The sequence below is a fragment of the Malus domestica genome, chromosome 03 (genome assembly GCF_042453785.1).
Source record: "Malus domestica chromosome 03, GDT2T_hap1".
Classification (NCBI taxonomy): domain Eukaryota; kingdom Viridiplantae; phylum Streptophyta; class Magnoliopsida; order Rosales; family Rosaceae; genus Malus; species Malus domestica.
Genome location: NC_091663.1, coordinates 9,203,728 through 9,231,435, shown reverse-complemented (window position 1 = coordinate 9,231,435; position 27,708 = coordinate 9,203,728). Strand labels below are relative to the sequence as shown.

The 27,708-nt window shown below is 36.8% G+C and overlaps 3 protein-coding genes across 4 annotated transcripts; 2 read left to right on the top strand and 1 right to left on the bottom strand.

Annotated features, from left to right (window-relative positions):
* The first annotated feature begins 3,000 nt into the window (after positions 1-3,000).
* LOC103421855 (mitogen-activated protein kinase homolog NTF6-like) lies at positions 3,001-6,123 on the top strand. The gene is made up of 6 exons (XM_070818909.1): positions 3,001-3,458; positions 3,861-3,990; positions 4,099-4,236; positions 4,794-5,126; positions 5,316-5,499; positions 5,598-6,123. The coding sequence occupies exons 1-6, from the start codon at positions 3,295-3,297 to the stop codon at positions 5,771-5,773; spliced, it is 1,125 nt and encodes a 374-aa protein (XP_070675010.1). The 5' UTR covers positions 3,001-3,294; the 3' UTR covers positions 5,774-6,123.
* Positions 6,124-8,944: 2,821 nt separating this feature from the next.
* On the bottom strand, positions 8,945-12,809 carry LOC103407762 (enoyl-[acyl-carrier-protein] reductase, mitochondrial). The gene is made up of 10 exons (XM_008359879.4): positions 12,325-12,809; positions 12,134-12,231; positions 11,547-11,678; positions 11,314-11,457; positions 11,140-11,242; positions 10,908-11,007; positions 10,680-10,756; positions 10,504-10,582; positions 9,660-9,778; positions 8,945-9,552 (listed from the first exon to the last, which is right to left on the bottom strand). The coding sequence occupies exons 1-10, from the start codon at positions 12,504-12,506 to the stop codon at positions 9,453-9,455; spliced, it is 1,134 nt and encodes a 377-aa protein (XP_008358101.3). The 5' UTR covers positions 12,507-12,809; the 3' UTR covers positions 8,945-9,452.
* A 10,802-nt stretch (positions 12,810-23,611) lies between these two features.
* On the top strand, positions 23,612-27,567 carry LOC103427176 (probable serine/threonine-protein kinase PBL5). Of its 2 annotated transcripts, XR_528276.4 has the most exons (6): positions 23,612-23,898; positions 24,716-24,999; positions 25,232-25,421; positions 25,552-25,943; positions 26,486-26,887; positions 27,259-27,567. XR_528276.4 is itself a non-coding variant. In XM_008365248.4 (5 exons), the coding sequence occupies exons 1-5, from the start codon at positions 23,811-23,813 to the stop codon at positions 26,786-26,788; spliced, it is 1,257 nt and encodes a 418-aa protein (XP_008363470.3). In that variant the 5' UTR covers positions 23,612-23,810; the 3' UTR covers positions 26,789-27,088. The 2 variants fall into 2 exon arrangements, 1 of the variants encoding a protein (XP_008363470.3); XM_008365248.4 differs by lacking the exon at positions 27,259-27,567 and having other exon boundaries at positions 26,486-27,088.
* Positions 27,568-27,708: the final 141 nt, after the last annotated feature.

Below are 27,708 nucleotides of genomic sequence, written 5' to 3'. Positions count from 1 at the left end.
GGAATTATAGAGAGAGAAACAAAGACCTACAATTGAATTTGGGGTTTGTCAATAGCGGTGGGTGCGGTGGTGGGGGAGAAAGGAGTTGATGGGGAAGAGAGGAAGGGGAAGACATTTTGGCCGTCGGATTTCTATCAACGGATGAGCCTAATTGGTGCCGAGGATTCCCATAAAACTGATTCGAAGAGGATCTAAAATGAAATTATTTTTTATTGAAAAATTAAATGGAATTAAATAATAAAGCCATAGGTGCCACCAGAGTCCAGTACATAACTGAAGTCATGATCTTCGTATAAATACATTTAAATGCAAAAACACAGCAAAAATTAAAGCCTAGCGTGACAGGTGGGGCACTTATCCTTAATTGATAAGGGCATTATTTCAGAACCTATTGTTTATTTTATAAGCCCAAAAACCCCCTTCTAATTGTATTTATATAAGTTTTTTTTACTGCAATTTTATATTACTATTTTTATTTCGGTGATAGAAAAATAGAGTTCATTAGTTTCAAATTTTATTGGGTGCTTTTAGTCACACCAAACAAATAGGATAATAATTTCATCCACCGTGAGGGAACGCACATGTCGCACCAGTGCCGACATAATTGGAACTATTCAATTTCTTATTTTTCATTTGAAAATTATGCGTACAACAAAAAACATTTGAATCGAAAATCGTTTATTATGTGAGTACCAAATAACAAATTCATAATGAACCACTTATTTATTTGATACGTTTGAATGACTAAATAATTTTCACTTTGATTTATTTGTATGGATGATGTTCAAATAAGATTAAAAATTTGAACGATTTCAATTATAAAATTAGGGTTAATCTCAGTTTATTACTCTCAAGTTTCGTGTGTTTCAACATTTGGTACATGAAGTTTTTTTCGTTACATAGTCATACCTAAAATGTTAATTTTGGGATAGTCTCATACATTTGTTAAGTTTTCCGTCAGAACCTCCGTTAACTGATGATGTGGCGCCCATATAGACAATGACTTGGTGCCACATGTCAATTTGGACTCACTTAAATATTAAAAAATTAAAAAAATTAAAGAATTACAAATTTTAAAAATTAATTTTGTTTCCGTCTTCTTCCTTTCTTCCTCTATCTCTCTCCCTCTTATGTGAGAAAACCCAACAACCACAACCTAACCCCGTGAGCCGCTAGAAATGGGTCCCAATCGGAGACCAAGAGAGAATGAAAGCCACCGCCGATCTCGATTTTCTATGAGCAACATCATAACAATAAAACCCTTATTTTCTTTTTGGCTTATGATTTTCCCAGCAACCAAACACCAACCCAGCCTTCTTTATCTTCAAGCAAACACCAACCCCTATTCTACAATGGTGTAGCCACTCACAAGGCTAAGGTGGGCTATAGCCCAGGGAGGTTTTTTTGTAAGGGTAGTGTTATCCATGCACTCATTTTTACTTCTTACACACTTCTCTTAATTGTCGGTTGTTCAGATCGAATGAATTGAAAATGATCACTGACAAAATATTAATAAGGATGTGTTGGAAGTAAAAATGGGTTTGTAAATAGATCTATTCTTTTGTAAACTCATGCTTATAGCCTACTCAATTTCAATACATATTATTATTTAATGTATATTTAGTAGAGGAGAGGTAGTAAATAATAGTTTTATGCTAAAAATGATAAATTAGCTCTATCTCCAGTCCCCCTTTATTCTATTCTTTAAAGGAAAAGACCATTTACCCTATGTAGTTTAGCCTCTATGCTTCTTACTCAAGAAAAGATTAATAAGTTCTTTAATACACAATTAAATCCCTATATCTGCAATTCCTGACTTTCCGTTGCACTTTTTCAATGGATGTCACATTTGGTACGTTCTTAATCTCTTTATTTACTTATTCTTGATTGAATTAGTAGGTTAATTATTTATATGGTCCTTGAATTTATCGGTTATGGTTATGATTTTGAGAATAGTTTATATTATATTGTTGTTCTTTTATATTGATTATTATATATTTTATATAAGCAAAAAAAATAATCATATGATTTTATGGTACTATTTTCAACTAGCCCACCCAAGAAAAAAATCCTAGCTCCGCCCTTGCTCTTCTAGCAGTCTTCCTCTGTTCCACATATCTCTTAGCCTCAGCATCAACACCTTTCTTCTGCTGCAACCTGGTCCTCTTCATCAACGGGAACCGGTTACTACTCGTCGACACCGCCTTGCTTGAAAACCTAAAAATCGTCCCTTCACGCTGCTCCTCGAAGCCGTTGATCTCCTATGGAAGCAGGTGAGACATAAGTGCCGACGCGACCGATGGGTTGTTGGGAACTAGGCGGGGAGGCTCCGCATTGTGGTCGGTAGCGGGATTGGGATTGGCGGGACTCTCATTTTTCTCTCTTAGCCTCCAATTGGAAACCCATTTCTGGCGGCTCACGGGGTTGGGTTGTGGGTAAAGGTTGGTGGTTGCTGGGTTTTCTCACGTGGTACCAAGTCATTATCCATGTGGGCACCACGTCATCAGTTAACAGAGGTTTTGACGAAAACTTAACGGATGTATGAGACTGTCCCAAAATTAACACTTTAGGTATGATTCTGAGACGAAAAAAACTTCATGTAACAAATGTTGAAAACCACTAAACTTGAGAGTAGTAAACTGAGATTAACCCATAAAATTAATATAAGCTATCACGAGAGGTGGGACGTGCATCCTCTTGAATGCATCATATTTATTGGTATGCCTCTTGAAACCCAAATCATGTTTCACTTTATTTATATCTTGAAACTGAAAACAAAAACAGTTAGAGAAGGAGAATACATTTTGTCGTTAAGAGAGTTTGAAGGCCCACTCCTAGTTTGTAATTTCCGGTGCAACCCAAGCCAGAAGGCAGCTCCATCCAAGCTGCAGCCTTATGGGCCTGCTCATAGTTTGGGCCCACGAAGACGAATTTTCAAGTTTCAACAGAATGTAAAGACTGGAAAAAAAAAAACAGAAAGAAAAGACCAAAACTTGACTTATGATTTCTTCACTCACTGACTTTTCTTTTTCCGCGTTCAAATTTGAAAGTTAAAAAGTTGGAATCCAAAAGAAACAAAAAAAGCAGAAGAGCTTGGTGGCTGTCAGGCAGAGGCGGTGTCAAATGGCCCCTCCATAGCTTTCACTCACCATTTTCAGGCGGTCACTCGACCTTTTCCAATCCTTATCTCTCTCTCCCTCTTCTGTGTTTGTGGGTGTGAGAACTCCGCAGGGCTTTCTTTTTTCTTGTTTTTATTCCTTTCTCTCGGAGAATTACAAGGAAGGAAAGAAAGAGATGGAGTCTGAGAATATTGAAGCTAATCAAGCAAACAAAGAAGGGATTTCTCTGTACGGTGGCAAGTATGTACAGTACAACATTCTGGGTAATCTCTTTGAAGTCTCCGCCAAATATGCCCCTCCTATTCATCCAGTCGGTCGCGGTGCATACGGCATCGTCTGGTACCTATCTCTCTCTCTCCACTTTTTTTGGTTTCTGTTTTGACTTTGGTTTTTGGCTGAGAACTGGTATCTGTTTGAATTCTGGGAAAAGCAGGGTTGAACTTTTAAGCTTGGATTTGGAAAGTTTGGTTCCAAAATTGAACTGGGTAGGCTTTAGCTTTGTGGGATTTTGCCTTTCTTGGGTCCCAAAAGGATAGATTTTGGATTCAAATTCAATGACCCAGTATTCGATTTTTTTCGATCGTTTTGATTTCGGTTGCTTTTGTATTTGAACTGGACATAGTGTTACTTTAGTTTGATAAATTTGAGAGATTTTATTGTGAATATATGTTAATTTGTATCTTGATTTTTACCCAATGAGAGCACTCAGCGTAGAGGTGGTTAATGTTTCCCTTATGGCAGCTGTGCAACAAACTCTGAGACAAAAGAAGAGGTTGCAATCAAGAAAATTGGGAATGCATTTGACAATAGGATCGATGCGAAGAGGACGCTTCGAGAGATAAAGCTCCTTTGTCATATGGATCATGACAATGTAAAACCTCATCTGCTGTTCCTTCCTTTTGGAAAGTTGGAATTACCCAAATGGAGCTGAATGATAAATATTACCCAAATAAGAAATAATTGGGTTGTTGTTTTGCAGGTTATCAAAATTAAGGACATCATAAAGCCGGCAGATAGGGAAAAGTTCAATGATGTTTACTTTGTATATGAATTGATGGATACTGACTTGAATCAGATAATACACTCCAGCCAGGCTTTGACAGATGATCACTGTCAGGTGAGTTGAGCATTGTCATATTGTGATAATTGTTTTGAAGGAATGTCGATTAATCAAAATTTCAATGGTAAAACTATTAGGTTTATGATGTCGATGAATCAAGCACTTTGTTGTTCAAAAACAGCTACTAATCTCTTGAATAAGGTGAATTTCGCTGTTAATTATGATCGGTATCTTTACAATTCGACATGTACGTTTGCTTGAATAAGGTAAGAGGCCATGTACAGCACTGTGTCACATGCCTTTTAATATGACCTAAAAGTCTGATATGCAAATTGGTACCTGGTAAGCCAGACATAAACATTGGACACGGGCAGGCAGAATGAATATTTGATCTGTATTTCATTTTTTTGCCGCAATTCTGAAATTTCGTGCTTCTGTTTGGTTATCTTTCCATCTCACTCTCTCGTGATGATATGTAGATTATGTATTGGTCATGTGGTATTTGCAACATGTATATATATATACTCAAAAGTATAGTAAATTACCTAATAAGTTCTGTTGAAATCAAAGTTTAGATCACTTAAATTTTAAGCAGCATATAATGTTTCTTGCAGTATTTCCTGTATCAATTACTGCGGGGATTGAAGTACATACACTCTGCAAATGTTTTGCACCGCGACCTGAAACCGAGTAACCTGCTTCTCAATGCAAATTGTGACCTTAAGATTTGTGACTTTGGGCTTGCAAGAACTACATCAGAGACAGATTTCATGACAGAATATGTTGTAACTCGTTGGTATCGAGCCCCAGAGTTACTACTCAACTGTTCAGAATACACTGCAGCAATTGATATTTGGTCAGTAGGGTGCATCTTCATGGAAATTCTTAAGAGGGAACCACTGTTTCCCGGTAAAGACTATGTTCAGCAGTTGAGTCTCATAACTGAGGTATATGCACTTTCTATCATATTCTCTAGCGACTCTTGAACATGATAGATGTGATTCAGCTTTAGCAGAGTATATTGTTTATTATTGACATTCTTTAGAAGGGATGTCAGAACTAGTTACAGAATTTGGAAGTTTATGCCGTTAATTTTATAGTTTTGATGTTTCAAATTCTTGATTGTTCAAATACAGCTGCTAGGTTCACCAGATGATTCAGATCTTGGCTTTTTAAGAAGTGATAATGCTAGGAAGTATGTCAAGCAGCTCCCACATTTCCCGAAGCAACCCTTTGCCGAGAAATTCCCAAATGTCTCGCCACTGGCAATTGATCTTGCAGAAAGAATGCTAGTTTTTGATCCAAGCAAACGTATTACTGGTAAGCCTCGTAGCATTAAATAACGCTCAGTCCTCAATTTTCTCATTCATTTTCACAGTACTAAACATTTATCTTTTTGGTTCACTATGTACGAAAAGTGGAGGAAGCACTGAACCATCCATTTTTATCAAGTCTTCACGAGATCAATGAGGAGCCTGTTTGCCCATCTCCGTTCGTCTTTGACTTTGAGCAGGCATCCCTGGATGAAGAAGATATAAAGGAGCTTATATGGAGGGAGTCTCTACACTTCAATCCAGACAACATGTTGGGATAATTTTGTCGGCCACGACCTGTATTCTCTTTCTGTTGTGTTTTCCACCGACCGGCATCTCATTTGAAGGATGCTTTTGGTTACGGAAGGTTGGTAATGTATCTCATTTGTGAGGAGATTCTATATAAGAAGATTAACTAGGGGAGACGGGGGTTCTCCTTTGTGTTGAGATGATGAAACGGCGGTTTCATAACGAGAGTGATATGGTAATGTGAAGCTTCTGGATTGATTCAATCTGAGAGTCTAGTAAGAGCTGAGGGTTCTCCCGGCCTTCTTTGGATTTGACGTGGTTTGTATATAAAAGTAAGAATATAGCGGTCTTTATACTTTTTTGGATTGGAGTTTCTTGTGAACCTTTTTGAGTAAATTAGCATTTTTGAGTAAATTAGCATTCACTTAGTATGCATAAATATGTGACAATTGACAAAGCTAGCGGCTATATGGTCCCTTTGGAATGATTTGCATACAACTAGTACATTGTAGCGGTGAAACTTAGCTAAAAAATGGATAACTCTGTAAATACGGTGACATTCTTCGAATAGGAATCGATTTTCCGAAAAATCTTGGCTTTCATGCTTTGGTGGGTTTTTGAGATCCTTTCAAGGACCTATGTTGTGTTGAAGGGATATTTATATGATCCAATTGGTTGTGTAAAGTCCACAGTAGCAACATAACTGGGGAAAGTATATATAAAAGACAGTTTTTCTATCAAATTAGCATTTTCATTAGTATTATTAGTTAGTGATCTTGCTTAGTGGGTCTTTTCTTCCGTGATGAACTGTTGGCACCAGTCCTACATTTTGTCTCTGTGGACTGAAGAGAAAGGGGGCGCAACAGGAAGAGGATTGTAACACAAAAGAAGCAAGGGGTCATCTTTTGTCAAATATACAACATGGATTCTGGCAATGCAATGTAGTTGAACTCTCACGTCGATCCAAATGGATTATTCTTTCCACAAAGGTAAATCTTTGCCTGCTAGATAAGTGAGTAAATATAAATGGTAGAGCTCAGGACCAGGTTAATATTTTATTTTTATTTTTTTGCTTTTTTGTGTTAATACAAGTGATTATAAGTTTTTCTATTATGTCTGGCTAATTAGCAATTGTTTACATTTATTTTTGGAGAAGTCATTACATTTACACGGATTCCAAGTGATTATTCAAGTGGACATTATATTTTGGCCCAAAAACCCAAGAAAAATTGGAAACCGCCAAGAGACTGTTTCCAGAAAGACAAAGATATTCCCTTTACGATTTGGAAATCAATTAGAATTAGGGTAGGATTAAGAAACTGGCTCGGTACTATAAATATGCGGTTCTGCCTCACGTTTTGTTTCACCAAACTCTCTCTACATCTCTTGTTTGTATGCAATTATATAGCCCTATACACCTAGCTCTCTCTTGTCCATGGATCCCAAGTTTGCACTCCGTTTTCTTCTCGTTCTTCTTCTTACTTCACCTCTCTTTGTTATCAACACCATGCAAGCTGAAGCCGTCCAACCCTACGGAGAAACGAACCAACGCGAACCATCCGAGATAATCAACGGCGGTTTGGTATCAGTCATCCTCTCGGACAAAGGGTATCATGCCATGTCACTTACCCTAGACATCCTTCTTGAGGCTGTAAACCCTAACAGCACTGTTACCCTCTTTTGCCCACAAGACAAAGCTTTCTTCAACTCCAAGTACCCACAGCCCCCATTGACACTCCTTAAGTACCATGCTGTTCCCTTCAAGGTGGACAAAGCTTCCATGGAGGTCTCCTTCCGTCACGGTTCCAAGGTCGACACTCTCCTGCCCGGTCATCCTCTCGTCGTTACTTCCCTACCTGCTGGCACGTATGGATATGCTTCTCTTAACCTAGTCAAAGTCACTGAATGGGATCTCTATAACAATGGACGGCTGATTGTTCACGGGGTTGAAGACCTGTTTGATCCGGCTTTTCAAACCCTAAGGTATCCAGAGTACGACGTGGTTGTGAAAGATGTTGTTAGTTCTGGTGGAGTTTCTTGGCTCAAGGAGGCAACCGAGAATTGGTTTCTTGTACTAGCTCTAGCGGCTGCTTCCACTTGTGCGCTCGTTCTTGTATTTTTCTTTTGTGCAAAGCCTTCGAAGATGGATGATTTTCACTATTATCCTTTGTACTATTAGGTTCTTGGTCATGTATCATATCATATGAGGCTAATTAATAAAGGTTTTTGAACTATTCTTATTATTATTATTATTATTATTATTATTATTATTATTATTATTATTATTATTATTATTATTTTAAATCAAGCGATAGCGGTAGTAAGTTAAATTTTAGATTAGTCACCAACGAGGTTCGAAACCACGCCGTCATGCAAGGGTACAACATCTTTCCACCACTGTGCTTTGAAGTTTATTGTATTTTTTTTAAAACTTCAACGGTACGAGGACAATTTTATTAATAAGGAAAAAGTGTTGTATTAACTAGATGGGTTTCTTTATTTTGGCATGCATATAAAGGTCACTAGCTAATTGGAGCTTAAAAAATAAAGAAATTTACAATTATTAAACTGGTTACAAACTTTTAATAACAAATAAAACTGAAACGTGGACATTTAACAGATAATAAAGGGTACCACACCATGATTTATATATACATACGGCTAAAAAAGTCTCACTTCGTTTTCCAATCACGGAGAAAATGTCAAAATATAACTCTTTTATCCCCTCTAAAACCTCTAATTGAAGTATGATATCGTTCATTGTAGAAATATTTCATATTAACTATATTTTTTAGAAAAGAAAAGTTTAAATATCATACCTAACTCCCACTAATATTGATGCCTTTTGTAATAAAACTTCGTCACACATGTTAGACTGTGCAGATAGTAATTAACAAGTTGGAAATTGGCATTCATATCTTGTTGTCATGGCTATTTGAGTTTCTTGGACTGCAAACGAAATGTGAGGAAGAAGAGTATGATTCGAGTAAAACTATATCTATCTAATTGCTTCCTATGTTTAAAGTGTTTTTTCTTTTAATTTCCTAAGTTAATACGTACGTTTTATCAAATTTCTAGCTTTTAGATATATTTTAAAGAATAATGCTCATGTCCCTCCACAAGGGGACTTACTTGTCCCCTCATTTACGATTGAAAATTAGTGTGTTAAATTGGGGTTGTCAATGTTAAAAAGGCCAGCTAGGTTTTCAAAGTAGCAAGTCTCCACTTGTTTGAATCATCAACTCTTTGACAATTGACATGCTTGCATGCATGGTAAACTTGTAACCCTAATCCTTTTGAGTGCATTCGTCAATCTAGCATACCGGTCGTCTTGATCCGGACACTGAACTCGAATCATGGCTTCTGATGAACTATAATCTTCTCATCCACTTCCATACCACCCACCACCACCACCAGCCGCCGCTCTTTTACTATTACAACTTGAATACGTATCCATCGCGAAAACATTGACCCACATGATGCTCTACTGTTGTTGAAGGGATGAAGGACTTGAAAGAAGCAGCTCAACATTATGGTCTTGTACTCTTCATTCCAATAGGAAGTAAATGCTGTAAATGTCCAATTCCATTTGTTCTAACAATTACATTATGCACCGGGAGATCCCACATATGACGTAAAATCCTAACGCAATAAAATCCACCACCTTGTAATAAAACCAAGGATCGCCAAAACAAAAGCCTTACGTCATGCTTAAAGCTGAAAATTGATAACTTGTTTCGGTTGGCTTCCTTGTTTCCCAAGCGCGTTGTCGAGTGCAGCACTGAATTTGTCAAAAGGAACCAGCTCCATTCTACAAACAGGGAAAACCTCTAAATGTTAAAAATACAGCAACTAAAATTTGAAAAATTGGAGGAAGAAAAGAAGCCGCAAGTGTATAGAGGACAAAAGAGAACTTACTCGTATTTTAACTTCCCTTCCCGTGCTAGGTCCAGGAGGTGATCTATCAAAACTCTACACTCAAATGCCTTTTCTGTACTCATCCATTTCTGCAACCAGAATCCCCTCAAGGAAAGATCCTACACACGGAGATATATGAGACACAGTACACAAGCAGAATGAAATTATCACAAACAGATACATTAATCTGTGGAACTAATGAGAAATTTCTCTACTAACAGGAACTGGTCGGTGTACAAAATTGTGTCCTTGAAGACTATGAAATCCAAAGGCTCGCCAACCAACATGACAACCCACCATGCCCCAACAGATAATTCCTATTTCTCCCTTCATCTCCGCGGCTACGCTACGTGAAGAGCTAACCTAATCTAGGTTTTAAATGCCAGAAAGGATTTCCGTAACTATACAACTTTAAATTTCTAACCAAATTGACCTCCTAGGGTTGTAAAACTAACACTCAAGAAAACTTGCTAGAATAGTTCAAGACTAGACATACCATAAATGCATATATAATGACACCGGGTCTACTCAATCCCTTTTTCGGAACGTGCAACCTTCATTCTTTTGACCTCTATTGGTATCAGCCATATCTAACTGCTTTTCTTCTTTGTAGGATTCAGATTTTCCTATGTGCTTTTGTTATTGTTCCCTTTCCTATTTCATGGTTTCCCCACGTCCTTTTATTTCTAATCTAGCATCCCTTCTCATTTCCACATGTTTGCCTTCACTCCCTGTTGCACCCACACTAACTCACAGTTCTCAGCGGAGAAATAAAAAATTGAGGTTTCTGTGTGCAATATACTTTCATCTAAAAAGTAAAGCCAAAAAAATAGAATTGACATACCTTAAAAATAAAAGATGAAGTTGATACAGTAATAGGTTTCTTAGACATTCCACCATATGTTACCATAGTTCCACCATGCCTAAAACAGAAATACATTAGATTTAGAAAAGGATGTCAAATTCTAATACCACTAAAAATGTTGCACTGTTCAAAGCATACAGTAGGGCATATCATACCCCAAAAACTTAAGAACCAGAGAAGCAGCATTGCCTCCAACACAGTTGAATCCCAATGAAGGTTCAGGTATACCACCCTGGTATATAATCAGATTAAACGCCAACAGATTAGTGAAACAACTAAGTGGAGGAAGAACCGAACTACAATATACAAACTAATTAACCAATTCCAGAACTTGCAGAAGACACTTGAGAATATCAACTATAACAAGGAAATAAAGATAATACCAGAAGACCCTTGACATTCTTAACTTCCAGCTGACTCTCTGTAAACACTTCATCAGCACCAAGGTTTTTGAGTTTTTCTTTTACTTCATCGGATCCAGCCCTGTAGAAAGCATACAATGGTAAAACCAAGGTAAGATTCTTTTGAGAGAAAAAAAAAGTATTTTTCTGGATGCAGAAATCAAAGAAATATACTGCTATAATTTTCTTATAAACCACTCTTTCGTATTAGCACCTGTCCCTTATTATGTTAATGTTATGGATACCACGATGCTGTGCAAGCTGAATAATGCACTGCCCCACGATGCTTGTAGCTCCATTTTGAACAATAGCATCTCCTATTCAAACCAAATTAGTCAGTGATAAGACGATTAAGAAACCAGCGTAGAAATTACAGATGTTGCTATACCTTTCTTTAAAGTGGTGAAGTCTTCTAGCATTCTTAGAGCAGTCAAAGGATTAACCGTAACAGTGGCAGCATATTCCAAGGGTGAATCTTTATTGATCTTATGCCATACACTCTGATCTTTCACAATATAAGTCTGCCATGTCCCTAAGCAAACAATTATCCAAATGCATTCAAATATTTTGTTTGCATCACTGTAAATGTAATGAAACGTGATCTTGAAATGAAGAATTTACCGAAAGAAGGCGGAGATGGGATGACCAAATCGCCAGGCGAGAGACCTTTAACCGCAGACCCGACTGATTGTACCTCTCCTACGCCTTCATATCCTCCAACTGCTGGAACTTGTGGCCTCACAGGGTACACCCCTTTTCATGGTTCAATTCAAGAAAGACCCACTAGTAAGCAACAAATAGTAAATTCAATAAAAATATCGTCAAAACATGATCTTAAAATATTTTGCAACTTTGTTTACTCATGTTAATTTTTGTTTTGAATTTTTCCAAACAAGCTAATAATAGAGGGAAAAAAGTCAGGTGTTGTCCTATTACACTTGTTATATTAAAAGTGAACGACGTGATTGATATGTCACGCTTCTAAGATGTATTATAAGAAAACAAATTTACGTATTGTAATTAGGGTTAACTTCATGGGCGTGTTCCGGATACATCAAAAAATTGCTCCTAAAAATAAATCCTAAAAATAAAGCAAAAAATCGGAGCTCATGTTAAAAGTAATAAATTTACCTCCATTTTCTGAGCAACCAAACAGATAATAAACAAAAATGAGAGACTGAACCCAGAAAATAAAAAGAGAAATAAACCTTCAATTCGATTAATATCAGAAGGGTTGATAGGAGCAGCCAACATTTTCACACACACATCGTTCTCCTTCACTTCAACCGGCGGTAATTCTATCACTCTTCCAACCAAAAAGCCCCCACTAATTTAAAAATTAAGAATTTAAAATAAAAATGAGTAATAAAAGAGGTGAAATTGTGAGAGAAAGTTAAACCTGGTGACCCTGTCGGGAGGACCGTGTTGCTCGTATACCACCGCCTTAGACGGCGGCGATAAGGTCGTGGAGAAAGCCCGCACGCTCAGGGTTTGGGACCGGCGGAGGACGGCGTCATTTAGGGTGACATTGCAAAGTGGTTTCAGTGCTCTGAGAGTAGCTGATCGAACCAGAGACGCCATTTTTCAATCTCGAGACCGTTCTCTGAGCTCCAACCCAGGGAGCTTCGAGAAGCTTAAGGGAGCTATGGGCATAAGTCAATCGTGGCCGTTGGTTGAAACCGACGCCCGAGATTAACTTAAAACTCAAACCGGGTCTAGACCTCAAATTACCCGGTTAAGATATTTGACCCGTTTTACCCCTCCTCCACGGAACATGTGTTTACATCAAATTTTGGATCCTCTTTCATCCATTGTTAATATCTGATTTACTTGGCTTATAAGAAATTCAAGAGGTACATAATTTTATTGTGTATGTATTTAAGCCTTGTCAAATATCACGCTGCTTAAGTTGGATTTCGAATGAATCTTGGGATCTATCATCAAAACCTCGAAAATTTCATTATGTCTCACTACCGAAGTTCCGAACTTTGACATGAAACTCCTCTGATATGTATATATACACTAGAAAATTCCCATAATTAACATATAAGATAAAACATTTCCAAGTAAATATCGATCAGTCTTTATTTTGCACAGGCATTCAAATCATGTTGAGAATAGCTACTATTCAACACCCATTGTAGGTTAGCTCAAAAGTCAAACTTAGAGCAGTTAATTGGAATCAAATTGCTAAAATTGAAACCCTCAAAAAAAAAAACCACTGAGAAAACCCTCACATAGAGAGAAAGGCTCTCACAAAGGAGAGAAGAGTTTTCAAGAAATTTTTATATTATTAAAAAAAATTAGAGCAGTTAAACAATTTTTTTCATAGTAAAACATTGTTTTGACAGTGTTTAGGTGGAAAAAACATCCGATCACCGACATTTCAATTTTTCCAAATTAACCATTGCACCTTATTCAATTTCCCACCTAACAGGCAGATTAGTTCTGTCTTTGGATTATATCATGATTTCAGGAAGTCTGTCTTTGGATTACTTGAGCAATGAGTCAAGAAAGGAAAGAATATACTCCTGCAGGCTGCAAAGCAGTAATGATTAATGAGAGGACACCCAAACCAAAATTAGAATGTGATAAACGAGTGGTAACCGTACAAAATACGACACTGGATCATGTTCATCAATTATTGCTTAACTTTGAACAATATATTTTGGATGTACTATCTACACACTTCTTTTTATTTTTCACATATTTTTTTTCAATTTTTAGCTTTCAGATCGAATAAATTAAAAAAAATCAAATCACAGAAATTAACAAAAAGTATATGAATAGCACACCCCTATATTTTCTCTTCCGGCATGCCACAAACCATTATAAATGGTCAGTGGCTGATTCAATTAGTATCCAATGGAAATAAGGAGTAGGTAACCACTATGAGATGATTTAGTGGTTTTGGATTACTAGCGTTGATGAATCGTACGATGATGGTAAGAGGAAACTGAAATGTCTCTGTAAATCTTTTTTATCTCTAAAAAAATGAACTTCCGTGGCAATACCACCAACTGATTTATTTATTTATTTTTAAGAAAATAAATAGGGAGTAGGTAGTGCAATCTCCAATTAAAAGTTTTTTTAATTTGTTTTTAGATTAGATAGAAATTAAAAAGGTTTTTTAGTAGCTATACGTGGATGGCGGAGCTTTTCTCTACTGAAGCACAGATCCATGCACGAGATGACTGCCCATTAACTGTCGGCTTAATGCTCTACTAATGTAGTATATTTGTGTTTAGATAACTTACTCTATAATCTATCTGACTACTCCAAATTATTAGGGTGCGTAATATCTTAGTTCATGACACGTGTGGTATAAAAATATATATATGAAATCATCATTTTGGATTCCTCTATTGTTTTATAACAAGATGTTGGAATGAGACGTGTGTAGAACGATTATTCTAAAGTATCTGCGACATTTCTTTAATTAAGACTGTTTATAACTTAGAACTTGACTAAGTGAGATTTCGTATTAGTCTAAACCAATCTCAAAATTGTTTTGGTATACAATAATCACTAGAACTGAACATGTGGTGCATAGAGCTTTGACACTGAACAAACTGAGTGACATTCATTCGGTTAAGATGTATATGTGTTAAAAGATGGATCTAACTTAAAAATTTTAATGTGGACATTAATGACAATGTTTTTTATTTTTTTATTTTATTCTCAAAACCTGTTTAGCTCAGATAAACTACAATATTCTATATTTCTAAGTGTATTATTTGTGCTTTTTTTTTTGTTTAAAAACAGAGGAGTAGCTTGTGGCTTTGTCACAACACTATCATTTCAGATGTCGAAAAGACTCACAAAAACATTTAAATCTCTCTCTAACCATCATTGTGATTCATTAGTGTTAGGTATTGAACTTAAAATGTGTTGTAAAAAAAAAGAAAAAAAAAAGAGTAGTATTTGAGACGGTAAATCACCACGCACTAACGCCAATTATTGTGGTTAATCTTGTTCTTCCATGTGTTGAAATTTCTGTTGGTGTGTCCACTGCATGAACAGTTGAATTTCATTAACCAATCATAAAATCATTGTAAAACTGTTTCTTCCATTGTTGTGCACCGACCATGAGCGCAACCTGATAAGAGTCTCCAACACGTCCGTGCTCGACAAAGGATTTGCTCCTTTCATCTTCCATGCAATTCTTTTGGACTGTAGACCGTTGACTTTTAATTCTTCTTGTTCCCTTCTTTCTTCCTATTATGTTGAGGTATTATTTTATAGAAGGATAATATAAGGAGATTAAAATTTTAAATTAAATTTGCAAATCAAATAATATGTCACAAATAGAAAATAAGTGACACACCCCAACCGAAGTCGAGACGTGATGGCCATCACGTGGGGGTAACATAGCCCAGTGCGCAACAGAAATGATGGTAATAATAAGAAAATGCAACTAAGTATATACCAAAACTAAACTTACTTAAACTAGAGATAATATGTAAGTGCGTGAAAGTGATCAAGTATAAGATACACACATATTAGAGCATAGGTAAACGAAAGTGCAGTCGAACTAACTAAGTATTAATTGTACAAATTGGGAGAACATCCCTACAGTTATTTAGAAGATCATCAGAACTGCCGAGAAGTCCTCATGAACCACCAAGATGTACAGCTACCTAGGACCTAGAGGGGTGCAAAATAGAAGGGTGCGTGGGAAAAAACAAAACGTTTGAAAACACATTTATCTTTTCTAAACATAATAACCCCTCATTGTAAAACCTGTATAGTTCCAGAAAATAATACTACGTATATACATACGAATATCAATGCACAAGGCTAGTAAAACTGAAGTATGCCATGCCATAACGTTTATGCATTAAAAGATGTAAGCCAGGTGAAATCAATATAAAATAATATATCAGTCGGAGTCACCTAATGTGACTTGTACGACTGGATCTATAGCTCATCAATATATGCTAGCACACGAGTCGGAACCACCTATTGTGGTCTGTATGATAGTGCTTGGTGTAAATATGTACGCTCAAGTACTACGATCACGTGAAGGCTGTGTGAATAATAGTGGGTCACCTACGAGTCGAAACCACCTATTGTGGTCTGTACGACAGGGCTGTCACCAAACTTGGATCCAAGGTGAGCGTGCGGTGCGGGAGGTGAACATCACGTGAATGACTGTGTCCTAGCCTCGGGCGGGAGCACTAACATCGGGGTGCAGCAATGATGAGCTCTAAATGCATTTATGCATAACAATATGCCATGCAACCAATACCATCACAATATACTCACTTGAGCCTTCGCAGCATCAAACGATATAGTTCACAATTTATAATAATGCAATACATAAAATGCAACTCATTTTCAAAGTGGCATTTAAAGCATAAATCATTTTTAAAATGTTATGGAAACCACGATATATATATACTCACTGATAAGTAGTAGGATCGTAGCCCCTTAATCTTGCTTGGCCACGCTCGTCCTCGGGGTACGTCTCACCTATATGCGAAATAACTAATTTTACGTTAATTTTTAAAGCACATACAATAATTCTAGGAATAACTTCTCATACATTGCTCAAATGAGGTGTTTGAATATACCAAGATGATCTACTTGACAACACGAACACCCCATATTTTTAGAAATTTTTTTGGATGTCCGACGCGCCGCCACGCACAGGCACGTGCCTGGCATGTTGACGGAAATCCTAACATCGTTAGGAGTGTTCCATCAATTAGACAGGGTATTCCGTTAAAGATAACTGATGGTACCTGACGCCGTTAAGAATATTCCGTTATCTTTGACAGAATATTCTCCTTCTTCTTCAGTCACTTCGCCGGTTTCCACCGTCTGTACTTGCCAGAAATTGGAAAATTCTTATAAAGTTTATAACTTTCTCATTTCTCAACCAAATTTCATGAAATTTATATGGATTTGAAGGTCTTGAAGAGTAGAACATGTTCGTACATATTAAAGGTCCAAAATCCAATGGAAAACGGTCGGAAAAACCTTCAAAAGTTCCGGCCAACTATGTACCCTCTCGAACTTGCCTATTCTGACGTCCACTCCACTCCAAAACTACTCCAAAATGCTAGGGAAATTGATTGGAAGCTTCCTCAAGCCTCAAAACTTCATGAATCGTTCACGATCACGTCGTCCAAAGCTCCACTGTGACGGAGCTCGAGAGTTGACGGGTCAACGTTCACCAAAACGAAAAACTAAGGGTATGGTGATGATTGTGAAGTCGAGAGGAGGATGATGATGGTCCTTATAAGCTCGATCAGTGTCGATTTGGTTAAGCTTGCAAGCTGTGGTGTTTCGGGTGTACGGACAGAGAGAAGAGTCAAGAAGGAAGGAGAAAAAGGGTGAGGGTGTACATGTGCGTGCGTGTGCACGATCGGCAGAAGATGAAAATAATAAAATCTGATTGGGCCCAAGGGAATAGGAGCCCATATAATTGGTTCGTAATTACTCGTTTACACACTTTAATAATTGTAACTTTCTCGTTACGACTCCGATTTGAGTCTAACTCGCATCAACGCACTTGTGACGTCAAGTCTAACTTGCATCCACATTATTTGGTTTACAAAATTTAATTTAGACATTTGATATCTCTGGCATCACCCTTTATTAAATATAGGCGTTTGTTACAACGCCTTTTTTATATGTTGTCTTAACCACATTCTAGGCTTTAATTATTGGAAGTAACTTGGATTCTCAAGGATGATGAGAAGTTCATTCTAATTAACTACGTGGCCGATTTACGGAATTTTGTGCTTATGACCGGAATGGATCATATTATAAAGCACTTTGTACATATCATTTTTTGTAAATAATCAATAAAATATGAGATCATTTAGTCATTGAATTGCATAAAGACATATTGACAAATTCGGTAAAAGCTTTAAGAACCATCAATCTATTTGCAACAATTGATTGACTAAACAACCTTAATTTTAATTGATTTTTTATATAAAAATTATAGAGAAACGAACAGTTCCGATAATAAACACGAAATTCTATAATTGGCCTTTAAACGAATTGAGGAGGAACTCCTCTCGATCTTGAGAAGCCAAATATTGCTCTTAATTATTATTAACTAATATGATCCAAGAGATTAGGTTACGCCTCCAAGTGATGCGTAACTTTTCTTGCCTTGGTTCAAGTGCAGTTAGAATAATATTTCTGACGATATATTATATCAGTGACACCAACTTTAATATTGATCAGTGTAGGGTTCTGTAGATGTCTATTTATCTTTATCTTTAGCAATTAGAATGATAAAAAATGTGTTTATCATTATCTTTACATAAAGATCGCATGGAGTAAAACTACTTTTTTTTTATTAATGAGAAAAACTATTTTTGATTAAAAAAATGAGTTTGGCTCCTTAAGGTTAAACAAGAGTTTTCCTTGAAACACTTTGTAACTTATTTACAAAATTTTGTGCTTATGATCGGAACATTCATATTATAAATCAGTCTATAAAGGTCAATTCTACATAATATCAATTAAATTAAAATTGTTAAGTCAATCAAGTGTAGCAAATAGATTGTCGGTTCGTAATGTTTTTATTAAATCTGTTCATATATCTGTATACAGCTCAATAACTAAACGATCCTGATTTTAATCGAGTTCTTTTGATATGAACTTTACAAGAAGTACAACTTCATTAGTTAGCTTCTCGAATAAAATGTGCTTGAGAAAGTGCGTGCTGCATGGCATCACGATAAGTATTGGTCGTGCATGCCGGTCCTTTTCGAAATCCCTTCTGAAACACTATGTGAAGTAGACTGCTCCTAAATGTTAGAGTGACGTTTACCATGGTACAAACACTTACCATTAGAGGTAGATATATAATATTCCTCCACCTAATTTTTTTCCAAAGTTTAAAGAGAAGGAAATTGTAGTAATGATCTATCAATTTTAACTCAATTAAAGTAATGATCTCTTAATTAAAAATCCATAACAAAAGGTCCCTTAACTTCTCAAAACGTGCCGCTGTGGTCTTTTTTTTTCAACTTTGTCAAAACTTATGTCAAAACGAGTCATGTTGGAAGAATCATTGCTACAATTGGGTTAAAGTTAAGAGACCATTGCTCCAATTGGATTAAAGTTGAGGAACCATTTCTTCAATTGGGTTAAAGTTGAGAGACCATTTCTACAATTTTTTCATTTAGTTTTCCATATTTGCCCCTTGATTCTGACCTCACTTGCGTGACACGTGACTTAATTTAACGGAAGTTTTAACGATGTTGACGAAAATGACCATAACTACACGTTTTGATTTATAGTTGAGAGACTATTGCTCTAGTTAAGTTAAAGTTAAAGAACCATTACTACAATTTTCTCTTTAAAAAAAATAACATAAACTGTCTCACATATTGATAGATCATTACCTATATGTAAGTCCTAGGATCGATTTCACCTCTTCCACTATTGTGTCAAAAAACGAGTTTGATGTCATACATAGAGAGACAGGTGCATGATAACATATTTTGGAACGTTGATAACAACTTCTCATAACTAACAAAACATGTAATGCTTCGTAATAAAATCATTGTTTGCAAAAAAAATTTGGTAAATGCAATTTAACTGGAGGAAGTTGACGTATTATGAATGAAATCATAGGGAGACAAATTTTTATATGTGAAGATTCTCAATGCATGTACTTTTTCAACTAGGGTGGGTTCAAAAAATCGAAAACTGAAAAAAAAAAGGGGACCGAACATCGAACACCGAACCAAAACAAAAAAATAAAAAACTGAAAAGAAATAGAACCGAAAAAAAAAATGAACCAAACGAACCTTATTGGTTTGGTTTCGGTTTTGGAGGTTTGGAAACCGAACCAAACCGAATCCCTTTATATTTTATGAATGTATGCTCATAATGTTTTTTTTGTGAAACTTTGTTGCCAAGTTTGAAACTAAGCCTAGGGCTTTTCAAGGAGCATACTTTGTTCAGATAGGGAGAATATTTCATGGGTTATAGAGGAAAGTTTTAAAAAAGCCTTAGAACTTAGATGAGTTTCTGTATTTGTTTATTTTTTTAATGGATACGGTGATCATTTTTCGTTGTTGATAGAATATGATTGGTTTATATGCTCTTATTTATATGTACAACTACCTTTCCACTTTCCCACTTTCTCTATTTTCTTATTATTAGTCTACCAATGCAAGCCTATTTTCTAAATTTCATGATAAAAAAAAAACCGAAACCGAATCGAACAAAACTAAAATAAATAAATAAACCTAGAAAATTAAACCAAACTGAACTGAACCAAAATTTTGATTCGATTTTAGTTTTGACAAAAAATCGAACCGAATGAAATCAAACCCACCCCTATTTCCATCTACATAAAAAAAAAAAACATACACCGCTAAATAATAATGTGTCAATAAACTAAAAATAATTAAACAAAATTTTACACGTACTTTTATTTCGTTAACGACAGTTACTAATTCATCCGCACCATGTACATCATTTTCCTACCCAAAAATTTCTCTCCTAACTTACCCACCTAAACAGCTTTTGGGTTCAAAATTTCACAAAGTAAATTAAATACAGTCAAAGCCAAGTGCCAGCTGTGATATCCACATGTCAAATTACAATTTGTTGGACACCAAAAACTCTATTTTTTTTTTTCCAGTTTTATTTTCCCCTGGGAAATACGCAGCAGAGTTATGGCAGGCGAGCGCGTCGATCACCGTTCGAGACCATCGTTTCACACAGCACAGCATTATTAAGGGCAAACGCGTAAAGTCAGAGGGTCCCAAAAATGCTGATTCAGTGGGACCCACCCGGGGAATCTCAAGCATCAACTTTTGTTTTATTACAGATCCGACGGCTGTGGGAAGAGCTGTGACGGATGACCATCACCTGCCGGTGAATGTTCAGAAAGAAGAGATGTTCGGTTGCTCGCCACAGGAAAAGGACAAAGATTAGTTGCGAACCAGCTCGCAACTAAAATCACGAGTACCAATGATAAACGGCCACGTAACCAGAGCACTTAGGCGATAGGAACACGTTACAGACATTACAAAAAATGCCGTAAATTTAATGCGAGTTTGACCAAAGAAAGCAATGTGGCGGAGCGATAGGCACGGCTCCGACGGCTCGGATGTTGTTGTTAGTGCTACACATGCAGCAGATTCCGGCCCTCGTTATCTGTAGGGTATTTTATTTTTGAGTAAATTATATAGTAGCCTATCAGGTTTGAGGTCTATTACAATCGCATACAACAACTTCAAAACATTTCACTTTCATACCTCAACTACTATTTTATTTCAATATAGTACATCCGTTACATTTTTCATTTATTAATCCGTTAAATGCTGACGTGGCTGCCAAATGTCTGCCACGTGACAAATAAAATAAATTTTTAATTTTTTTTAAACCTGAATTTTCTCAAAAACAAAAAAATTGAAAAAAAAAAAAAAACCATGTCTCTCATCCCTCACCCACCCCCAGCGACCTCCCTAGAAACCTAAAAAAAAATTGAAACAGAAGAAGAAGAAAAGCTCAAAACCCTTCCCTCCCCCCCCCCCCCCCCGCCCCGCCCCGCCCCGCCGCGACCTACAACCCACCTCCCTTCCTCCCCCGGGCTACCTTTCGGCGACCACACCCCCCGCCCCCGGCGCCGCCAGATCCCTTCCTCCCCCCGGCTACCTTTCAGCGACCACCCACCCGCGCCAAGATCTCATGATTTTCAATGTGGGTGAGTTTTGAAAATACTTTGAGTTTGAGATGATTTTTGGACTAGTTTTATGGTAGATCCGCCTAATCTCGGGTGCAATTTTTGGGGGTGGGTGATGGGATTTAAGGAGTGATGTGTGTAGAGGAGGGAAGCGGATGTGTGCGAGGGTGGGTGTGTTGGGTTTTTTTTTTCTTCTTCTTTCTGGGTTGCAAGTTGGGGTAGCGGAAGATGCGTGCGGAGGAGGTGGAGCTGGGTGCAGAGGAGGAGGTGGAGGATGGGTGTGGATCATCGGACTTCGCCGGGTATGGGATCTAGGTTTTTTTTGTTCGGGGGAGGAATAATGGGATTTGGGGTTTTTTTAATAGGAACTGGGTTTTTGCATCGGAGGGGGGGGTAATGGGATCGGGGTTTCAGAGTTTTTTTTTTTTTTGGTTTAAGGTTCAGGTACAGGGGCTTGGGGGGAGGATCTAGATTATCTAATTTTTTTTTTCCTCGTAAATTTAGAAGATTAAGGTTTAAAAAAAAAATTTGCCACGTGGCAAAAATGTGACAGCCACGTCAGTATTTAACGGATCAATGGATGGAAAATGTAACGGATGCATTATTTTGAAATAAAATAGTATTTGAGGTATGAAAGTGAAATATTTTAAAGATGTTGTATGGAGTTGTAATAGATCTCAAACTTGATGGGCTACTATGTAATTTACTCTTTATTTTTAGATTACGAAAGTTATGCATAAGATTAAGGAATTGGATCCTCGCCCTCCTAATCCACTAATACGGACGGTTGAATTTTGATCCAACGATTACAATTATTATAACCTTTAGAGGGATCCTCTGCTTGTAGCTGTTGAATCAAAATCAAACGGCCCGTGTTGTTGGGTCAAAAGGATTCCGAGGCTTTGATTCGCGGAGAATCTTTTTCTAAAGCCATGTTTTATTCCTTTTTAATTGTAAGTAAGAAGTTTTAAATTCAATTCTCGCCAAAGGTGGATTTGAATCACATTATTGTTAGTTCATTGTAACGCTTAACCTAGTTCCTCACCCTTTTAGTGTAGATATCGTTTAAAAAAAATTAAAAAAAATACTTCTTGGGTGTAATTATATATTGGGGAAATACCGTAAAGAATGCCTTATTGAGGCCAAATTGCAAACTAGTCGGCCATTTAGGTTTTCAATTATGTTGTTCTAACTACGAGATATGCAATTAAAAACATCAGATTTCTAATAATATGTTTGCCATATAAAAGTTTCGTTCAGTATTTGCTTCCAAATTTCTGATTTACAAATCAAACTGAACCTTACATGCAAGAAATTTAATGACAAGTAAGCCTTCATACTAAAATGTCAAAAAAAAAGAAAAAAAGAAAAAAAAAACCATATTGTCTTACCAAACACCGAAGAAGGCTAATACCATTTTGTTGATAGATTTATGCAACCTTCCATGGACCAGGAGATGGAACGTCTATCCTACGCAGCTTTACTCTTAAATAGCAAATAGGCTGTTTCCCAATTGATTAAAATTAATAAAATAATTAAAATACACACATTGTATACATGTAGAATACAATTTAGATACATACTGTATACATACACATCGTGTTAATCAAATTATAAATATAGTTCCAAAATTGAACAATGCTACATGGATATGGTATTGGCCCATCTACTTGTCAAGAAACGTTGAACATGGTATAGGGAATGGAATTCATGATGATACATCTCGTATACACATCGTATGTGTATAGCATACACTGTATACACATCGTAAGCATCTCGTATCAGTCGAATTATAACCATAAGTCAAAAGATAACAACGACAGACATATAACATTGCGTAATCTACTTGTCAAAAAACGTCGAATGTAAAATTCCATAGATGCGTGGTAAATAAAAGATAAAAAATAATGTTGAAAAGGGAAAGTTAATGACGTGGCGAACATCAATTTGTCAAAATTGAATTTACTTTTGCGGTTGATTTGCATCACAAACCACCCCCCCTCCCCATTATATTAAAGAAAAAGTTCACAAAAAATATACAAGAGTCTGTCACTTTGTGTCTGAGTTTTGCAAACGCTTTCTTCCTTCTTCTTCTCTCGTTCTGCTCTGGTTTCTTGGTTGGTTGGCTTTCTATGCTTATCTGGTGCTCTGTTCTTGTGCGCCAGTTGAGATAAGGAGTGAGAGCACGAGAAAAAAAGAAAGGGGGAAAAACGATGAGCTGTTTTTGCTGCTCTAAGAAATCAGTCAAAGAACCAGAGAAGGAAATTACCAACATCAACACCAACAAACCCAATCATCAAGGTGAAAATTATTTTCCAGAATTATTTGATTTAAATTTGGGGTCATTGAGATGAAACCGATGTGTTATATGATCATATTTGATTTTTTTTTTTGGTATTATTTTGAGAATATTTTTGGAAGTTTTTTTTTTTTACTTTTGGCATTGTGGGTTTTATTTTCGGTTGCTATAATTTGCTTTCTTTTTCTAAATCTGTTTGAATTTCGTGGGTGGTAATCTTTATCCTACCTGGGCTTATGTGTGTCTTTCAATCTGTGAATAAAAGCCTTTAAATTTCGTTTCATTGTATGAGTTATTGACTTTCTTCCATTATTTTTTGAAATTTCGATTCAAAAGGTGGGTGCTTTTGACTTTGCCATGAAATTAGTGTGAATATTTGAAATTTTGCAGTGGGTGAGGAAAGACATATGGCTGAATGGGATTTAATCACATTTGTAAAATTTTAATCCTTTTTGTTTATCTGGGATTATGTTAAATTGTTAATTTTCTCATCTGGTGCTAAATTAATAAATTTAAATTGGTTCCTGTTGGTGTTCAATTCGTTGAGACTGTTGCTCATTCATTTTGTTTGTTTTTTTGCTTGGTTGGGAAGGTCCAATCCATATTCCACACTCCTTTTAGTTTCGAATTTTGTCAGTTTGTATTCTTTGTTTGCATTTATATATTACATGACTCCGATTTTTCACCCCATATTTGAGAGAACTAATCGATATCGAATTTTGGATTTTGCTTACCATGTGCTGTATTTTGTCTTTTTTCTTGGCATTCTCAAATCTCTCTTACTTACTTACTTGTCTGCATATTTGGCCGTTTTGATAGGTCAAGTGAATACGAATGATGATTTGAAAAAGGAATTGGGTGTGAAAAAGGAAATGGTTGTAAAAAAGGAGGAGGCCACGAAGGATGACCAGTTGTCGTTGGATGTAAAGGAGTTGAATATAAAAGAGGAGGGTTCCAACGATGGAAAAACCGCTGGCAAGCGGGCACAGACGTTTACATTTGCTGAACTTGCAGCATCAACTGGCAATTTCAGGTCTGATTGCTTTGTAGGTGAAGGAGGGTTTGGAAAAGTTTACAAGGGTCAACTGGAGAAAATTAATCAGGTCAGTAGTGTTTATGCGAATGTTACTTCTATCATTGAGTGCTTTTAAATTACACTGTTAAAACTGTTTTCTTCAACTGAGCTTTGAACCTGTACGTTGAGTTGAATGCTGGACATTACACGTTCCCTTTTATGCCATTGTGTAAAATATGTGTTTTGTTCCTTGATTTTCATTTAATAAATGACTTATAAGCTCAAGGGCTGACCCAATTTTGCTGTTGTTGTTGTTCTAGGTTGTTGCTATCAAGCAGCTTGATCGTAATGGATGCCAAGGAATTAGGGAATTTGTTGTCGAAGTATTGACACTTAGTTTGGCTGACCACCCTAATCTTGTCAAACTGCTTGGATTCTGTGCCGAGGGAGATCAGAGGCTATTGGTTTATGAATATATGCCATTAGGATCTTTGGAAAACCATTTGCATGGTATGCATCTGAAACACTCCAAAATCCCGTTCTTGTGTTATGATTGAGATTACCTTTTCACTTTCTTTGCATCTGCCCTTTATATCGCAATGAGTTTGACTTAAGTATCACATTTGTTTTGCTTTTACAGATCCTTCACCCAGCAGGAATGTGCTTGACTGGAATACAAGAATGAAGATAGCAGCTGGTGCTGCTAGGGGTTTAGAGTATCTGCATGAGAAAATGCAGCCCCCTGTTATATACCGTGACCTGAAATGCTCGAACATTTTGCTCGGTGAGGGGTACCATCCAAAGCTATCGGATTTTGGCTTGGCTAAAGTAGGTCCCAGTGGAGATAAAACTCATGTTTCTACTAGGGTTATGGGCACGTATGGGTATTGTGCACCGGATTATGCCATGACAGGTCAGCTGACTTTCAAATCAGATGTTTATAGCTTTGGGGTTGTTCTTTTGGAGCTTATCACAGGAAGGAAAGCTATTGATAATACAAGACCCGTCAGAGAGCAGAACCTGGTAGCATGGGTAAGATAGCTCTAGTTGCACTCTCTTCTTCGATATCTACTATTACACTTCATTTGGTGGAACTGGATATGTTAAATTCATGGTAGCTGCTGTTCTTTGAAATATTGTGTGCTACACAATAATTCTCGGAAATGCTGATATTTCTGGAAGCCTTTGTTTATCAGATTTGTAGGCATATGTTAGGTCGGGCCCAAGAGGCTGGATACAAGTATTATGATCGGATTTTGTTGAAACTTACTTTCCTTACAGATGAAGGAAATGAACAGGGGCATCATTCAGCTAAAAGGGACTATCCTTGGGGGATTTTTCATCTTGCGGTTGATTTGTTGTCCCTACTTTGATATCCAAAGTAGAAATGTTGAGTATTTCCAACTGAGTTGCCCGCACATGCATAGAAACTAGCCGATGTAGTCCATATAGAATTGGAAATATTGGTTGTTATCTTTTCAGTGGAGTAAATAGAAATTCGTTACATGTATATAATTATCAGTAGTTTGGTTTCACAACTGGTTGTGTATCCTTAACCATTATATTGTTTTCAGGCAAGACCCATGTTCAGAGACCGGAAGAAGTTCTCAATAATGGTGGATCCGTTGCTTCAAGGTCACTATCCAGTCAGGGGATTATACCAAGCTCTTGCTATTGCTGCGATGTGCGTTCAAGAGCAGCCCAATATGCGGCCTGTCATAACTGACATAGTTACAGCGCTGCATTACCTTGCATCCCAGAAATATGACCCCCAAACCGATCCAGTTCAAACCTCGATAAAGGGTCCATCTTCTCCAAAAGTGAGGAGAGATGATGATATAACACAGATTGGAGGTGACAGGCCAGAGAGAGACTAGGCCAGAGGATTACATTAAAGAATAAAGCAGCCAATAACATTTTGCGGTCTTGTAGATGATGTGCCTAGTTATCAATTTTTGCATCATAGAAGATAACAGGTACGACTGCCATCCTCAATGTTCATACACAGAATTTCTGCCTTTTCTTTTCTTCTTCTTTTTTTCTTTTTTTTTTTTCGTTCTTTTCTTTTTTGCGGTGTACATGAGAGATGGCGTTTAGTGTATGTAAAAAATGCTTCATTGTAGAAACATTATTGGATTAGTTAGCCTTAATTTCTATAATAGTTCCATTCTTTCGCATATTGCCTCGTTTTTCTCTTTTTGTTTCCCACCGGGCGTGTATACTTCCGCTTTTGTTTCAGTTTCATTTTCTGCAGTACAATATAGCTGCAGAATAGTGGATGTTCTCGTGCACGAGCTTTATTGTAAAAACGAAGTGGACATATCTACTTCCTCCTTTCTGCATGCAGGTAATGCGGGGAACATCGTTGTTGGGGAGCTTATGATGCCCCTCTTCCGGTTAACCCAATTCAAAGAGGGGCATTGGAGATTCCGGTGAATGACTTGTTATTGTGTAACCGGGGCTGAGTGTGGTAAGTTTTGAGGGTTTAGGGTTTAGGAGGGTAAATATCGTTTAGGCTGCCGAAAGTGCTTTGAGCTCTTAAGTAGCATTGGACAAATTTGTAAAAAGATGTTTAACTCGTTACTTTGTTGGCAAATGGATGTTTATGGATTGGTTTGGAACTATTTTTAAAATGATTGGATGTTCTTTTAGAGAATGCATTTGGTTTTGAAAAGCACTTAAAGTGCTTCTTACAAGGAGCACTTAAAGTGCTTCGTGCTTCTTGCATGAAGTAATAAATTGCTTTTTCAGGACTTACTTGCCATTATACTAAGGATTGGTTCCAAAAGCATTTTCA